Source organism: Meriones unguiculatus, chromosome 18 (genome assembly GCF_030254825.1).
Source record: "Meriones unguiculatus strain TT.TT164.6M chromosome 18, Bangor_MerUng_6.1, whole genome shotgun sequence".
Classification (NCBI taxonomy): domain Eukaryota; kingdom Metazoa; phylum Chordata; class Mammalia; order Rodentia; family Muridae; genus Meriones; species Meriones unguiculatus.
The window spans coordinates 47,381,535-47,399,697 of record NC_083365.1 but is presented as its reverse complement, the minus strand read 5'-3'; the positions used below and the strand labels follow the sequence as shown (position 1 = coordinate 47,399,697).

The following is an 18,163-nucleotide window of genomic DNA, read 5'->3' as shown; positions in this document are numbered from 1 at the left end:
CCAGGGCCAACCCAGGCCCTCCAGCAGGGGTGACATAGGCCTGCTTGGCCATTCTCACTACTTGCTCACCAAGGTGGTGGCAGCCGGGTGGAGCATCCTGGGGTTGCCCCTACCCTGTGTACAACAGGAGTGTGTGTCTGACTCAGCCAGCAAGGGGCCAGGAAGGTAGAGGGCAGGCCTACTGAAGGGACTAGGCACCCAGTCAGGTGACCAAGCTCGGCCAGCATGCCACGATCCGTGGCAAGCCACTTACTTCCTCCTTCCTCCTCTGGAAAAATGGGACTTAGTGTAGCGTCTCACAGCCAACAGGACTCAACTGTATTACACAAGTCCCTCAGAACCATCCTAAAAGCTTCACGCTGAAGTGAGAGATGCCTTCTTGTGTGCTTGTTTGGGACTGGGTCTCACAGAGCTTGGGCTGGCCTCAAACTTTCTCTGGAGCAGAGGATGGTCTTGAACTTCTGCTCCTCCTGCCTCTAGCTCCCACCTGCTGGCATTACAGGTGTGCGATCTCCATGCCCCACAGGGAAAGGAGGCTCTATGGCCTCACCATCTCAGGAGGCACACTGCTCTCATCCCTGCTTTGCAGGGAAAGCAGCAAAGAGAGGTAAAGTAACTTGCTGAGGACCACACAGCTGGCAGGCAGCAGATCTAAGACTGACCTTCAATCCCGCCCCCCCCCCCCAATTCCTAGATCCAGGGTGCTTTCTGAACCATGCTTTCTGAATATCCCACAATGAGGGACTCAGCACTCACATGAGGCAAGAGCCAGGACATGGGCTCCCATCCCCCTCCCTTACCTGCTAGCTGCGTGTCCTCAGGCAGGTTACCCCACCTCTCTGTGCTGAGGACTTCTCTTCTGTAAAGGGGATGATGGGGGAAGAGTCCCAGTACCAGCGACTCACAGCAAGATGCTCAGTTCAGGGGTAGTTATGTCATCCAGCAAGTCAGGAGCCCTGGGTCCCATTTTGACCCTCACCTGGGAGAAGGGCCTCCACCAGCCTCAGTTTCCCCAACTGCCTGTGCTGCTGGATCAGGGTTGCTTTTCTTTGTATTCTTACCTGGATTTTTGTTTGCTTTTTTAGGAATAAGGTTTCACCCTATAGTCCCCCTCCCCCTTGCTGGCATAGGTATCACAGCAGTGCACCTGTGCAGGCTCCACAGTGTTTCTGGGCCCTGGCTGCCCAGGGGCCCCTGGATGCTGCTGTAAACTCAGAACAATGTCTGCAGGTGGGTGTGTGCTGGGTGTGACCTGGGCCTGGAATTTACAGAGCTGTGGAGAGTCAGAAGCCTTTAAAGCTTGACCGCACAGGGCATGGTGCAGGCAGCAATGAGGCGGCCAGCAGACTTTGCACTCTGGCACAGTGCCTGATGGGTGTGGGCTGGACCCATTAAGGCAGAATCATGTCTAAGGAGAGTTTGTCCCTGTGGGAGGGCACTGGAGTGTGAGAGTGGGCAGAGAAACCCTACCCAGCCTTACCCCAGACAGTGAGAGCTCACAGCAGGGTCGTCCCTGCTTTCTACCTCCTGACGGAAGGCCTGGCCCTGGGAACCTGGGAAACAGGTATAAACCCTCCTCTCTATATACCAGACAGGGTCTGTCTTGTTTAAATCAAGCAGCTGTCAGAATGGCCAGAGTCCAATCCAGCTGCTTTGGACAGCTGCTGAAAGTGAAGAGGGCCAGGGCCTGCCACTCACTGGGGAATGGCTGGCACAGAGTGCTCCTGGCATGCTACACTCCTCCGCACCCAGAACTGGGACGGGCCAACTCTGCCAGGCATGAGGTCCTCCTAAGGGAGGAGGCAAGGAGGTCAGGTACTATGTCCTCAGTCAGCCCGTGCTGGTCAGCTCTACCTCTGAAGGACAGAAGGGGCCTGGCATGGAGGACAGAGCTAATCACCATTCAGGAGCCAGTGTCTTAATGACTCTGTCCCTTTGTACATTTGGAATAGCAGGGCTGCCAGGGTTAAGGCCCGATATGGATCTGACTCTTTCCTACGACTCTCTGAAGTGGGAAGCGACTGCAGCCAGCATTTCACTGAGCAGTCAAACACTGGGACAGAGGGTGTGACAGGCTTCTCTGAGGGTGAAGAGTATGAGTCCCTCCACCCCCAACCCAGTCACCCAGCGATCTGCAGACAATGGTGGCTTTGTCTGTGAGCAGGCATTTGTGCTGGGTCCCTGGCAGGGGTCCCCTGTGCAGCAGTCAGCGACAGGAGGTGGCCATGTCCCTGGGGCCATGTCCCTGGGGGACACTGCACCCATATGTCCCTCCTCTCAAGGGCAGGCTGTGTGGGCAGGGTTTGCCTTACGCAGGACGGACACGAAGCTGCTCCTGTCTGCGAGGATCCACACCCCGAAGCCCAGGATCACAGCACCCAGGATCTGCAAGGAGAGGGGCAGTCAGTGGAGGCCCAGAGCAGATAGGTCAGGAAGCTGTCCAGTACCCAATCGAGGGAGGGGGGTAGGAGAAGACATACAATGTCCAGAGAGTCCCTTCTGCCATGGACACACACACACACTCACAACCACACACATTCACACATACATACACCTGTGCACGAACACTAACACACACACACACACACACACACACACACACACACACACACACACACACAGTGCATACACTTACTGCCCTTACTGGTATCCTTCTTCCTTTGAACTGGTTTTCAGAAAAAAAAGCCACAGGAGTTAAAGTGCCTCCAAGTTTAATTAAGGGATTGAGATAGGGAGGAGATGGAGGGGGGTACAGAGCCAGGATACGAAGTGATTAAATGGAAATAAATAAATAAACAAACAAACAAATAAATAAATAAATAAATAAATAAATGGCATGAGAACTCTGGTTGTGGAAAGCTGGAATGTTACGGGCTGAGAATAAATTACTCTGTTGTCTTTAGCCCTCTAAATAGCCATTTATTGTACTACTTATGTGTGACCTAACATCCTTGTGACTTTTAGGGAAATCTCTTTGGACATTTAAACACTAGCTTCCACCACCCCAAAACACTGAGAATGTCATCAAGTAGCATCTGAGGCCTATAAGAGGGATCCCCCAGCCCAGATCTGCTGTAACCCACCTACCAGATGTTCCTACCAATGTATCTGAAGCTCACCTCATGTCTGCTGGCTCTGCCCAGCCCCCCAGGCTGCCAATCAGCACCCTCAAAGTTCTATATACAGGAGCCACTGAATGCCAGATCTGACTGGATGAAAGCTGGGCACGGTGGCCTTCCTGCGGGTGGACCTCAAACAACTTTCAGAGGATGTTTCAGAGAGGAAGGGAAGAAACGGATTGGAGTGAAGTTTGGACATCTGTCCTGGTTAGCTCTATCAACTCGACACAGCCTAGAGTCATCTGAAAGGAAAGCCCCGCTGGAGGACTTGCCTGTGGCACATGAGGGGGCTGTCTTGGTTGTTAACTGATGCAGGTGAGCTCTGTCCACTGTGGGCAGCACCATTCCCCAGGCAGTGCGCAAGAAAGCCAGCTGGGCATGATCCTCTGAGTGAGCCAGCAAGCAGCGTTCCTCTGTGGCCTCTGTTTCAGGTTCCTGCCTTGAGTTCATGCCCTCGATGATGGACTGTGGCCTCGAAGTGTAAGGGGAGAGAAGCCCTTCCTCCCCTAACTCTCTTTGGTCACAGTGCAATATAAAGCAAACTTGAACCCTACCCTAATAGAGCATGCTGCCCATGGTGACTGACCACAACTGCTCACTCAAACTTGCCAGGCTGTTGAGTTGTGAACATTCTAGAAAACTTCTACATGAATTTACATCAAGTCAGAGTCTGTTTTCTGTCTCATTAAAGGAAAAAAAAAAACAACACTTGAGGGTTTTTTTAAAAATGTGCTTTAATTTATGATTTTGTTCTTTTACTATTGAAACCTCCCGATGGTTGGGGAGCGAGCTTGTGGGGTAGGCGAGCTTGTTCTGTAAGATGAGGACCTGGGCTCAAATCCCCAGCACACACATTAAAACATCTGTGCATGCTCTGCACGCAGGCTGCAGCCTCAGCATTCGGAGGCAGTGATAGGCAGATCATAAAAACTCGCTCGCAAGGCAGCACTGCAGACACAAGCTTTCGGCTCAGGAACAGACACGCTCCCCAGCCGCATGTGCCTACGGCCTGGCTGATCTGCCCTTTCCTTGTGGCCTGGTCCTTTGTGGTGAGTATCTAGCACTCTACCCACCAAGCCACAACCCAGCTGCAACCCCTAGACTCTAAATCACCCCTAGATGTCCTAGGATGCTTGATCCTGACAAGCTACACAAGACCAACAGTGAGCAACAGCTTACTCTGCCCTGGATATCGCAATACGCCCACGGTATTGGGAAGTCACAGATTCAGAACCCTGTAACCCTGTGCTGGAGGAGTTATGGAAAGTGCTGTCTCTACACCCTTTTTCTTGCCTGGCTAGAGGAGTACCTGAGCCAATAAATAGGCAGTTAGCACCTGCCATACCAGCTCTTTGCCTCTGGTTCTAAAAGCCAGCCTAGAGAAACACAGCAGGAGATACCCAGGCCCCCCATCCACCCTTCTCTCACTTTCTACCAGCTCATGGCCCTTTTCATTGTATCCCCAGTTTCCATTGTATCCCCGGATTGTATAGTATAGACAGTCCTGTCACCTCACTTGGCTCCTTTTTCAAGTTTCCAAGGCCTGAGACATAGCAATAACATGCTGCCTTTGTCCTGCAGTCCCTATCAGCTGGTCTTTGGCCCAGGAGCCTGGTCCATAGAGCACCTGCTCTGTCTACCTGGGCAGTTGTTTCCTGGAAGCCCGATGGGAGGGATCTACCTGCCAGGCTGGGAAGGGAAGCACCCATGCTGTGCACCCAGCGTAGGTGAATTCTGGGGCTGATGCCCAGTTGCAGGGCCTGAGGCCTGCGGGAACCAGCATGCTGGTCCTAGAGTCGTGCATGCCAGCACAGTCCACATGTGTGTGCCTTCATGTGGGCATTCATCTCTGAATGTGTTCTATTAACACTCCTGGAAATACCATGTTTAGTTCTGAAGGGGAATTTAGAATGATTCTATGTGAGAATTTCGAAGTTCCTATAATCCTATGCACTTATAATGTAAAATCACTCCCTATAAGTAACTCATTTATTCAGGGAAACCCTAACACAAGTAGTGAGAGGCTTATCCTTGCTTCTCGATGATACTCGTATTTCCAAAAATCTAGACACTATAAAACACACGGCAAGTACCTGGTATAGAAATCTGTGTCTTAAAGCTATGTGAACCAGGATGGAGAAGCTGAAGCATTAATAGCATTCTAGGAGCATGGCAGCCCCTTCAGTGTGCTCATACTCCCCCCCATAAGCATGTGCGCATGCACGCACGCGCACACACGCGCGCGCGCACACACACACACACACACACACACAAGTACATGCCCATGTGCACACACGTGCATGCCAGGGGTCTGGCAACACCAAGACAGGCTGTTGGTTCCAGGCCAGAGGGGAAGCCTGGGGCCCCAGGAAAACCAGCTCCAGATGTGCCATGGAGCTCACATCTGGGCAGGCCTGTGGCAGGGAACTCAGTGGGCCTGTAAGGGGGTAAGGGAAAAATGTCCCCTGTGGCCTCTGAGAGTTCAAGGTGAGGCGTTGGAGCCTGTTCAAGCTGGGGCTGTAACAGGAAGCAGGCAAGAGGTGGGGCAAGGAGAAGAACAAGCCAGAGACACGGGGGGGGGGTCCCTCCGCCTTAAGGGAGGAGACACAACACCCCCAGGCCAGGCAGAGGCCTCCAGACAGAAACCTTCGCTGTGTCACAGAATGTGCTGGGAGAGGTGACTCCATTTCCCCATCACTGGTTTTCTCAGAGACCATATCCTGGGACTCCAGCAGCCACATCCCACCTGGTGCCTGGCCAGGGTCTGAAAGCTCGAGAAGGCTGGATACTCACAAAGAACAGCAGGTTGAAGAGGAAGAGGAAGTACTTGGTGACTTTGATGCAGGCTGCCCCCATCCTGCAGGTCCTGGAGCTCCCTGGGGAGAGAGGGAAGGGGAGGAGATGAGGGAGGCAGGCTCGGGACTGGTGGAGGGAGCTTCAAGGCAGAGAGCCTGTGTCCTCGTCCCCAGGCCAGGTCATCTCGGCCCACTCTCAATGGAGCAGTGATCACTGTGCCTGCTTTACAGGATGCTGAGGCACAGAGAGGTCGGGTGCCCAGCCCAAAGTCACACAGCTGGAAAGAGTAATTCTCTGATCCAGAGAGAGAAGTTACCACACAGGGCAGGGAAACCTTCACCTCTGTAACACCAGGCTCTAGGACTCACCTGAGGAGACACTGGCAGAAGTTACACGGCCAAGAAATTAACAAGTGACTGACAGATCAGAATGAGACTGGGACTAGCTCCCAGGTTCGGCACACCTCTCTAGGACCAAGGCTGGGGCTTCAGGCATGTGGAGGCTGAAAGGGTCCTGGTTTCTCCACAAAGGGATAGATACAGATCACAAAGCAGTCAACAAATGTCGGCCACAGAATCTTACTTCTGTAGCCCCATAGCAACTGCCACCATCTTTTTGTTGTTTTGTTGTTGTAGTAGTTTAACTGCCACCATCTTAAAAAAGTACTTCCTGTGTGTGCTTTGTAGCAAAACTGTGTTCATGCCAGAGAGAGGGTTTTGCATAATCTCTGCAAGACAGCATTCTCCCAAAGCACATAGTCTTACATGCCTTGTAGGAGCTAGGCATCAATGTACTATTGATCAGTACCTATTCATGTTTGGGGGTTATATATTCCTCCTGAAAATTCACGTGCAGGTAGCATTTTCAGAATTTGGTGGGTGGGGGGAGGTTTACAGGCCTCCCTGTAACCTGAACTTGAGGGTTCCCATTATGCTGCATTGAACCCCCTAGCCCAGGAAGCACTACACTTGGGATGCCCAGGTTTTTTTACTAGTGTTCATGACAGTCACCCTAAATGCCTCAAGCCACACTTCTGAGTGACAGAAGCCAGTGTGAGGCGTTATGCCCCTCCACAGCAAAGACCCCCAACTCCCTGGGAGCTAGAGAATTCAGCAGGAAGTTGCCTCGCTCCCTTCCCTTCCCCCTCAAGGCCAGTTAGGACCCACGGGATGCAGGGAGTCAGCGCCAAGCAGCTGGGCAAGGACAGCTGGGTGAGGACAGCTGCATGGGTAGAGCCAGCCTAGGGTGTGGGGCTGTATAGGTCTCACTGTGTTCCTGCAGTGCTGGGAAGGGAGAAGAGGGGAGCCCAGGGCAGAGGGAAATACAGGGAGTGGGGGTTGCTCACACACCCTTTCTCCTTCGAATCTCTGCATCCACACATGCATCCCCCACTCCTTTTTGGACATGTTCGTGCTCTACCCTCCTTGCTGAGTGGAGCCCCATTTCTACCCTGCACACAGTCCCAGAGACTGGAATGGGATGGGGAAAGGCAGTGGTCCCCGAATGGGACCCCTTCAGCCTTGTGACCGCTCTGTTAAAGGAAGGTTCAAATGCCCCTTTGAAAGGGCAGCTTTGGGCACGGCTGGAAGCAATGCCATTCAGGAAAAGGAAAGGCCACCTGAGGGTGTTAACCTTCCGTCTCAGGTGGCCTGCAAATACTGGAAACTAATGCTCACAGGGACTCAAGGGGAGACCAGAGGACACGGCTGTTCCAGTCTACCAAGATGTCAGGCCTGGGTGCGAGAACTGCAGAGCAGAAGTAACCTTCTACTGTGAGGTGCTGCTGGTCTCAGCAGCTCCCACACAGTCTCCCCAAGAGGAAAAACAAACTTGGCATGCATCAGAGAGCTGGAGTCTGAGATGCCACAGCCCAGGCTTGGCCCAGGGCAATCTGCCTGGACACTACAAGGGCAGTTATTGTTTCTCCTCCCCCGGGCCTCCCAGGACAGCCTGCCACCTCCACAGACATGCTATAAATTGCAGGGTAAACAGTCCAAGAGGAAAGCTAGCTAGCTCACGGACCTAGGAGCTTCTCTCACCTCTCATGCTGCCTTGCTTGGGCCTGTCTGTGCTTCCTTCCCAGCACATTCCTAGGGACAGCTGGGCCCAGGCAGGCCAGAGACAGTCCCTCCTCCACAGGAAAAATGTAGTGTACCTGTGTCCAGGGATCTGAGCGTCAGGAGATGGTGCCCATTAGCCTGTTAGGACACTTGGCCCTGCTGGCGGGGACCTGAGGCAGGCCTATGGTGCAATGTCAATTTAGATTGTCTTCTGTGCTGGTCTGTAGATAGGTGGGGTCTCCAGGAATAAGTATAAGATCCAAACAATGGTGTCTGCTAAGGGACAAGGAGTGGCCGCAGTAAACAGCACCTGCTATGGACAGCCATCCTCATCTGTCATCCGCTGTCATCCTCCCAACCAACCCTGGAGGACCTGGGTCAGGCAAGCTGTGGCTGGCCCAGTGGCCAGGAGGAGTGTGAAGGTCAAGCTCCTCCCACCACGAAGTGCTCCCTCAGGGAGGAGCCCTCTAAAGAATTAGTTCTTGCACTCAGAGTGATTCACCTCTGGCCTTCTACCTCTGGGTATTAAAGGTGTGAGTGTACATAGCAATTTCCAAGCTAGCCAGGACCACATTTTTTCCTCAAAACAACCAAAAAATAAAACAAACAAACAACAACAACAAAAGAAACCACTACAAGACAAAAGAGCTAGAGTTCCATGGGTAACAGACTTCAAGCGAGCAAAAACTGGAATCTGTGAACAGACATGGAAGATCGGTTAACACCAACGACCACCATGATAGTGGTGAGCCGAACTGCCCTGTGCCCTGTTAGCCCCTCACTGAACCACCTCACCATGGCGCGATCTGTCTAGGCCCAAGCAGGGCTCAAACTAAATCACCAGCACTGTTGAGCTCCATGCAGAGAATGAAGCTATGGGGCCCTGAGAGCCTCCTACCTCTGTAAACACTCTACCCTTCCCAACAAACCCACATGAGATGGTCTCTACCCTCAGGTGCCTGCTGCTACCACCTACGGCCAGAGGCATACTTGCTGGGCCTCTTTCTCAATGGCTCTGCCTCTACAACAGAGCTGGTACAGGTCTGACTGCTACTCAAGGGGAGACAAATGATGACCCAAATGGGGACAGGTGGTGAGGACCCAGGGTTGCTCCTCAAAGGAGTTCTGGCTGGGAGGCCAGGAGAAGCCCTCAGCCTTGGGAACATTGGCCCACACCCCAGGCAGAAGGCTGGCTGGTATTCCCCTAGTATCCCAGGCCTTAGAAACTCTGGCTGGCCTCTTGGTTACTCACCCAGATCCTATCACACATTGAGCTAAGTCCTTCAGCTCCCTGTAAATAAACTGAGTCCCAAAGAGGTGAAGGGCCATGGACAAGGTCTCCAGGAGTGGACAGGCAAGGACAGAGCCCACTTTGGAGGCAGTGGGTTCCTATCCTGAAACAAGAGCAGGCAGCTCAACCACCTGGGACTTGGGAACCACCTTAGGAAGTATAAGGGCTGAGAAACAGCATTGGAGCAGTGGCCCCAGCATAGCTGTCACAGGTCAAGGCCACAGGTCACTGTGCCTAAAGGCAAGAGGCAGTAAAGCAAGCTTGTTCTCCACACTGGCACAAGGCAGGCTAGAGTCTCCGTAAGAACAAGCACACAGTTCTGCTCTGGCTGGGGATGTGACCCATGATGGGAAGCAGTGCCAATTTCAGAGACCCACAGTCACCATCAGATCTGGAGAAGGCCCCAAAGTCTCATCATGGGGGCACAGGGTTCTATCTGGACATGCCTTTCTATGTGAAGGGCAAGCTGCAGTTCTTGCCACAAGCCCAAGAACTAAGGGCTTGTGGAGGGCAGGAGCCCTGCCTATTCCCCTGGTATCTGGGCTCTAAGAACAGTCTGGATATTTTAAAATAGTTAAAAGAAAAGAAAAAAAAAAAAAAAAACTAAGGCTGTAGCTTAGTTAGTAGAGCGCTTGCCTAGAATGCCAGCGACATAGTGAACTTGAAAGTAGCCTGAGCTTCAGGAGACCCTGTCTCAACAGCACAAAAAAAAAAAAAAGCAAATGAACACAAAAGCCTAAAGAGACACGCAGCAGTGCACCAAAACAACATGAAATTCAGATTCACACCCACCAGCCCAAGACATTTAATCTCCGGCCCAGCCTTGCCAGGAGATCAAATGATCTTAACACAAGGGTCTGTAGGAGGCAGCAAGGGTCACGACTGGCCTTAGCTGAACTCTTAGATGGGAAGGCAGGCGTGGGGACCAGGGGCTCCCTGGTCCTGGTCCTGCTCCTGGGAGAGGACAGACAGGGTCCCTGGATGAAAGTTCAGATCCTGGCTCTGCCAGGAGTCAAGGGGAGGAGCTTCCTGGGGCTAGGTTCCACTCTTCGTGGTACTGCCTGACAGGAAAAGAGGGAGCCGAGGCCTGGCAGCCTTGGGGCTGGTGCTCTGGGTATCAGGGATGTGTGGCACAGAGTGATACAACACTTGCAGAAGTCGGGGGTGAATATCACCTCCCAAATGAGGAACATTAACAAATGCCTTCCTGCCAGGGAGCATTAAACCAAGTGACAACACAGGGGACAGAGCCACGCAAACACATCTTATAGGAAAGTCCATGGGGAGCTGTGCCAGGGAGCCTGTGGCAGGCCAGCTGGCCACTTCTAAAGTGGAGTAATTTAAACCGAATGCACAGTTTTGTGGCAAGTCAGTTTATAAAAAACAAACAAACAAAAACCGAATACACCAATATTTCCCTTCTGCTGTCATGTCATAGTCACCTTAGGCCTCCTCCAAGACACTACTGTAAACATCCCCTCACCACCACCACCACCCCTTGGCCCTAAGACTCATCTTGGTTGGGGCTTCATTCCTGCAGCGCTGGATAATAGAGAAGCAACCATAACTGGGGGTGCAGCATCAGACCATCTGTATGAATTCAGCTCTATCATCTCCTAGCTGTGTGACCCTGGGTAAGTGATTTAATCTCTCTGGGCTCCACTCTACTCCTGTGAAATGAGAAAGGTAAAACTTTTTTTTTCTTTTTTTTTTGCAGCGGTGGGAGGGGGGCGGGGCAGTTGTTGGGTGTTTGTTTTGGCTTTTAATTTGTTTCCCAGGCGCTGATGTAGGTACAATGGTTGGCATGCGGTGGGCTCTCAAACAAAGTCTCTATAATTTCCTCGTCTGTCTCCCTGTGATTGTCTTGAGGGGAAGGCAGTGTTTTTCATGGGTGGGTACGCTGTGTGTAACAGGAGGCGCGGTGAGACTGGGTATACAGATGAGTGATGGGGGCGGGTGGCTGGGTAGCTGGAATGATGGACTTCGAAGGGAGAAGGTGTCTGAGTCACTATGCCACAGTCACCTGGAGCTGCTCTCTCACACAGCCCACGCCTTCGTCCATGGTGTGGGGTAAGGCTATGCCTGGTGGACAGTCTGAGCCAGCTCTGAGTATGTGCCATGCTGTCAGTCCTTCCCGCCTTCCTGGAGCCCCCGGGTCTAGTCGTGGGGCCAGGAAGGATGGTTTCTCCATCATGTCACCTCCACCACCGTGAATCTAGACTGTGTGTGTGGTAGGGGGAGAGACAGGGGGTTGTCATACATTGGGGCACAGGAATGCTGCCCTCTGACCTGAGGACCCACCCCTGTATACCCAAGTAGTTCTGGGGAGAGCAAGGATTTAGGGGCCGTAGTGCTTTCTGGTCCAGTACTGAGAGATGTGAGTTCCAGGGTTCCACAGGAGAGGCCGTCCATGACCTGCATAGGCAGCTGCCCCACCCATCCTCCGCTTCCTCCTCACCTGTTCAGTGACCAGCTTGGAGCAGAGCAGCAATTTCTACTGAAGGCAGTTTCTCAGACGAGTTCTGGACAATGGACAGCTGTGAAGAACAAACAGCTTTGCTGTGACCTGGCCTGAGATCAGAGAGGCTCTTCCCAAGAGTCACCGTGCCTGCGCTGCCCATTCCAGTTCCCAAGATGCCTGGGGATAAACACCTCCGGCTGCATCACTCCCAACGTCTACAAAACCCGTTTCCTTTAACGGCTCTGAGCACAGTGTCCCACCACTCAGGGTGCACCCAGCTGGAATCCCAGCTTTCCAACGTCCCTCTAGGGACATTTCTCCTGGCTCTAAGTGCTGTGGGATTGAGTGAGGAGGAAATGGCTCCTCATCAGAGCACCTAAGCGCCACCCAGCTGTCCTTCCACCCTTCAGTTGACCACTTCCCCAGCCCTCCTGCCTAGCCCTGCTCAGCAACTGCGCATCCACACTGTGCAGATGCCGCTGAGAGACGCAGCAAGCATACCATCTGTCTTCTGACTACAACTTTCCTGCTGGCACAGTGGCTACAAAAATCCACATTGTGCACATGTCTCCCTCCCTGGGCCCTGTCCGCTTTGCTCTGCCTTATTCTGGCCACCCTTGTCCTTTTACACATTCTTATTTTATCTCTTCACTATTGCCCCAGTACTCTCAGGCTTTATCTGCAATAGGGCCTTTGCATGGGCAGTTTCTGTTTGATTCCCTCTTCAGAAATCCCTAATGTGAATTTCTGAGACCCTCCCTCTGAGGGTCCCCTTCTAGTGCACACTATAGCCAGCCATTACCAATGCCTAGGCCCAGCAGCGCCCCATCTGCACCATCTGCACCATCTCTAATCCTCTTTCATTTAATGTCTCTGAGTGCCAAGCTTTAAAGGTGAACTTGGGCCCCTAGGTGACTCTGGAATAGCCAAGTTCTACACTTTGGTGTGTCATAGACCTCCCTGCAGCTTCCCTTCAGGTCTTCCCTAGACTGCAGAGTCCTTCAGGACCGTCCTGAACTTATCTCCTTCTGCCTACAACTCTAAAAATGCCCACAATGAGTGAGCTCCTGGCACATGAGCATAAGAAGAAGGTTAAGAAGTGGGTGTCTGGAGAGCTCAGACCAATTAATTAGAGACACAGATCAATTTCCATTCTGTAGAGGAGGCCACTGAACACCAGAAATGACAGCCCTGAACCTAGCATGGGCACAAGCTTTTAACCCCAACACTTGGGACGCTGAGTGTGGAGGATTAGAAGTTCAAGGCCAGCCTCAAGTTACATAGGAAATTTAGGGCCAGCCTGAGTTAGAGGAAACCCTGAAAAACAACAACAAAAAACAAAACAAAACAAAAAAAAACAAAACAAACACACAAAAAGAATGAGGAGGAGGAGGAAGAAGGAGGAGGAAGAAAGAGAAAGGAAGGAGAGAAGGAGGGAGAGGGAGGAGAAGCTGGGTTATTGCAATGGGAGTTAACGGACTCCCACCCAGCTTAGCTTTGACTCTCCTTTGAGTCTGAGAAGCTGGGAAAAGCATAGATTCTCTTCCTAGGAAGAATCTGGCACGAAGAAGCCAGGTGGCTGACTCCCATAAACCCAAAACTCTTGGCCGAGGCAGGACGATCCAGGAGACTGGAGCAATCCTGCTCTACGTAGCAAACTATCCAGCCAGGAGTACCCAGTGAGACCCTTGTCTCATACATAAATATGTAGGGTCTGCTACGCTCAGAGGTTAAGAGCGTGTGCTGCTGTTGCAGAGGACAAGGTTCCCAACACCTCTATAGGGTGGCTCCAGTGGCCTGGCCCACAGCTGGAGCCCCAGGGGACCTATCGCCCTCTGTTCTTTTTGGACTCGCATGCACTTACCCACACAGAGACCTCGCATGCATTTACCCACACAGAGACGTATAATGAAATATAAAATAAATCTTCACAAAGTAGTAAATAAAATAATGTCAAATGAGATTATTCAGTGGGTGCAGAACCCGCTGCCCAGCTTGAGAACTGGAGTTCAGCTCCAGGCCCCATACGGTAGAAGGAAAAAACTGATTCCTGAAAGTTGTCCTCGCACCTCTATGTACATGCAGTGGTGCATGCACACACAACAGAAACAAGCAAATGTGGACACAGACTTTAAGATGAATTAATTAATAATAAATTTCTAAAATTCTGGAAGGCACGCTTCCACCCAATTTCCAAAGGCTGCCATCCCTGGAAAGCCCACAGTCAGGCTGAGTGTCTGTCTTCCCCATCACCCAAAGCCCCTGGAACTGGGTTTGGGCCCATTTTGCCTGCACAATGGAACTTCCCTGGAGCATTAAAGGTTGTAGGCACTTGACCTCCATGGCCAGAGATCCTAATGAGCTGCTAATAGTGCAGCCAGGACCCAGGATCTCAGCTCTCAGGATGGATAGGGGAAGGGCTGGCCCCTGAGGAGGGGGACGTCTGTCATCCCCACAGCAGAGCCTCTGCTCCTAGCTGAGGCCTGACCATAAGGGTTACCTTGAGGCAGGAGGCACCTAGGAAGTCTGGCAGCCATGCCTGGTGAGAGTGGCTGTCACACATGGCAGAATGTGGAGCAGAGGCGGCTCAGCCACAGCAGGCTGGCATCTGACACAGATCTCCAGCCTCTGGACCTTGCCCTGATCGATCATAAAGAGGCTGGTCCTGGTGGCCCTGTTTGTATTTACCTGTGTGTGGTAACGATCTGTGACAGCTAACTTGGAGACTGCCGACTTTTTACCTCACACTATCTTATTTTTCAATCTCTGATTGTACTTTCAGTTGTTGTTGATATTGTTATCACAGAAGAAAGAGAAAGCAAAACAAAAAAAACAATTGTAGCTCTGGCAACAGGAGAAGCATGGGGGCCATAATGCAGCCTGGGAGTTCAGGTTCCCTGGAAGACCTCTTGGGAGTCCTGCTCTGCTTTCTAGCTGTGGTGTGACCTTGGACAAGAGAGTTGTCACCTCTGAGTCCTAACAGGCCTCACCTCCAGCAAAGTGGTGCTCGTGGGACCCTGTCCCACTGAATTGCTGGGGACTAAGATGAGGCATCCCACATTTCCAAGACCAATCACATGACCCCATGAACTGAATCAACAGGTTCCCACTCTCTGGCACCTAAACACTGTGGTTTTAGCCTGTCATCTACCACCAACAACAGTTTCTCATTGACTCCTCATTACAAGCTTCTAGACAAAGCACTATTCAAAGCAGACAGAGAAACTGAGGCCCAGAGGTACAGTGACCTGCCCAAAGCCACCCCTGCATCTAACCCAGCATTCCTTCCTCACCTCATGCTACCCAACCTTCCCCAGTCCTGTCTACCACCAGACCTGTTCCATCCTGACCAGCTCTTGAGGTGTGACTCCTGGCTTCCTGTCAGGGAGGGAGACCAGATCCTCCAACCCTGGCTAGGGGTCTCTTCAGGTGAGCCCTATAGAGGATGGCCCTCCTTGCAATTTGCACCTGAGCAGTGTGATTGGAGGACCCTCGATTGAAGAAGAGGCCACCTTGCAAGGAGCGGAGAGGCACAGACGCTGGAGCCAGCCTCCCCACCTGGCCTTGTGCCCCAAAGGAAGCTCACCCATGGCCCCTAAGCGCCCCGGTGTGCTGGATTCTGCAGCAACCACACAGAGACACACCGCGCTAGGAATACCCCTGTTACCCCAGTTCAGTCTCCATCTCCCGCTCCCAGCGAGGAGACTTGAGGCCCAGATTCAGCCCTTCCAGGCTTGTTCGTGTTCCGGGGAGGTGCATGTTGAGGGGTGTGCTGGGGCTGGGGTGCTGTCTAAAGCGGCCAGTGCTCTGGACGGTTTCATATCCTGGTGTATGGGGAGAAGTGTCCACATGTGCTCTTTGCACTGGGATGGACAAACGGAGCTGGGCTCGGTCTGAAGTGTCTAGCCCAGGGCTCTGCCCCCATCTCAAACTAACTGTAGCTCATTTGCAAAATCAGACAGAAAGTCTAAGGGACACTTAAGGGCAGACTCCAGGACAGACCATACAGAAGTCTCAGATTCTAGGGCCTCTTGTCAGGACCTAGATTCCCAGCAGACTTTTCTGGAAGGAGCTACCCTTTAAGAACCTCCCTCTCTCCAGAAAACCAGGTCATAATGTGGATTCTGGATCGAGAGAGACATTAACTATGATCTCATTACTCAGAGTTGTGTGGCCTCTGACAAGGAGCTTGGGCACTCTGGGCTGTTAGCACTGTCTGTAAAGTGGACTATCATGGATCCCCAGGAAGAAGCCAGTCCCGACTTGCTGACACCTGTGGTGAACTCTAGGAGGTCTTTGACCAAGAAGTGAAGTATCCTCTCCTCACACAGCAAAAGGGTATGCACAAAGATGTCCCTTGGGATGTGGGACAGGTCTGAGGTTCCTGTAGACTGGCCCAGAAAGGTTACTAAGTTCTTAGAATGCAGTCTATCAGAGGGCAGAATAAGGGACAAAGGGAATGTTCTCACTGCCCAATCCATCTCATCTAATCTGCAAACCTAAGCAGGACCAGGGGGCTCAGGTGGGGGTGGGCAGCACTCACCCTGGTCACACAGAGATAGTGGCCTAGCTCCAGTGGCCCCTCAAGACCCTATGACTCTGCAGCCCAACGTCCTGCGCATGTTATGACAGTATGGGAAAGACAGTAACTGGCCACTGAACCTCCTGATTCTGAGTAGACTGAAATGGTGCCCAGCATCTTCAGGGTCAACAGCACAGCACGTCACAGTTCCTCCTGCCTGGTCCCAGCCAGCTGGACAGAGCTGATACACAGGGCTTCCTGAAACCACAGTGTAAGGCACAGAGGTAGAAGGCTCAGGGGTCCAAAGACATTGAGGAGCCTACCTCAGATGAACCCCAAGTCAAGTGACTTCCATCCTGAGCCACTGAAGTCTACCAAGACCCCACCATGGGCTAGCCTCAGTCTGGACACAAGATACAGATGGGTGTAGTGCCTCCTTGCCGTCAAGAGAGTGAACCATCAAGTAACACGCGGTGACAAAGACGTAGCAGTCCTGCTCTCTCTGAGGGACAGCTGGCCATGGGAACCCAACGTCTGTTTGACTGCAGGCAGAGCTTCTGCAGTTATCCTTGGTGAAGATACACGGGCCTCGACCCCCTGACACACTGGAAGACTGTTTCCAAGGGCTGATCGAGACCGCCGGAGCTATCAGCCGTGCCTCAAAACCAGCAGAAACCATTTTGCAGGGTAAGGAAGCGAGATAACCCAAGCAAGTAAGGCCCCATCTAGTTGGGGCATTTTATAGCCCGGGCACCAAACCTAAGCAGCAGCAAAACAATGTACACTGTGAGGTCTGGGGAAGAGACTCACTTACCCGTCCATATGGCTGGCAAACTCTGTGGGCCAGGGCTCCTAAGACAGAGACTGGGTGTGGGCACCAACTAGGTGATTATGTGGAGGGAGGGGACTGTAATCAGGGATCCCACATGGCAGCAGGCAGCAGGCTCAGGCAGCTCCATTCTACCCTCCCCAGACTGAGGGAGGAGAGGTGCAGCTGCAAGGCTGCTTGGTGCGGGCAGCCTTCCCAGAGCCCTCCTGCACAGCCCAGCCATCCACAGGGGTTCAGACAGGCTCATAGCCTGCTCCTTCTGCCCTTTCTCGTGGTGCCTGCTTTTAATCTCAGCATTCAGGAGGCAGAGAACGATGGATCTCTGTGAGTCTCAGGCCAGCCTGGACTACAAATCGAGTTCCAGGATAGCCAGGGCTACACAGAGAATCCTTATCTCAAAAAGCAAAAAAAAAAAAAAAAAAGACAGTTTCTTATGAGGTGAATCCTGCTGTTCAAGGATGGCCTTGGCCTTCTGATCCTCCTGCTTCGTTTCCTGTGTGCTGGGATTCCAGCCATGTACTACCACACCTGGCATGAATGGTGCTAGGGACTGTACAAAGAGTCCAAGGCACGCTAGGCAAACTCTACCAACTGAGCCACGCCAGCCCCTGGGACTTACTTTCCTGAACCTCTGCTTCTACCCCTGAAAAAAAGGTTCAGACTACCTGCTTCCCCTGCATGCAGATTTAAAAGGTGTTTGGCCTGTTTGGTGGGGACGCAAGAGTGACACACAGCATCACACACAAAGACTCACACACCCATCCTGGAGAGAACACAGAGGGCTGGAGTGGAGGCAGATGTACAATTTGGAGAGGGTCTTACTGGCACCCATCTCCTGTACCTCTGCCTGCGGGGCCTCTGAGCCTCCCCCACTCTTTGTCTCTGGACCATCTCTCCAGCAACCACTGAGCCTATGAACACAGAGTCAACACCCACCTTACCCAGCACATAGCTCAGATGCCAGCCTCACCAGCCCTCTGCAGGGTAGGCAGCAGGCTCTAGGAAAGGGGTGGCCCAAGACATCTACTTCCACAATGGGCAGTGGGCTGCACCCTCGGAGGCCTGTATGAGGCCTGTGTCTACCC

The 18,163-nt window shown here is 52.4% G+C and overlaps 1 protein-coding gene across 2 annotated transcripts in view; it reads right to left on the bottom strand.

Moving 5' to 3' along the window:
• The window catches only part of Cd82 (CD82 molecule), a 43,616-nt gene that overhangs the window by 10,783 nt on the left and 14,670 nt on the right, over positions 1-18,163 (bottom strand). For both annotated transcript variants that reach the window (XM_060371992.1, XM_021646564.2), the window contains exons 2-4: positions 11,725-11,803; positions 5,913-5,995; positions 2,313-2,385 (exon numbers count right to left, since the gene is read on the bottom strand). In XM_060371992.1, the coding sequence (XP_060227975.1) occupies positions 2,313-2,385; positions 5,913-5,975 (136 nt within the window). In that variant the 5' untranslated portion in view covers positions 5,976-5,995; positions 11,725-11,803. The remainder of the gene's footprint in view (positions 1-2,312; positions 2,386-5,912; positions 5,996-11,724; positions 11,804-18,163) is intronic.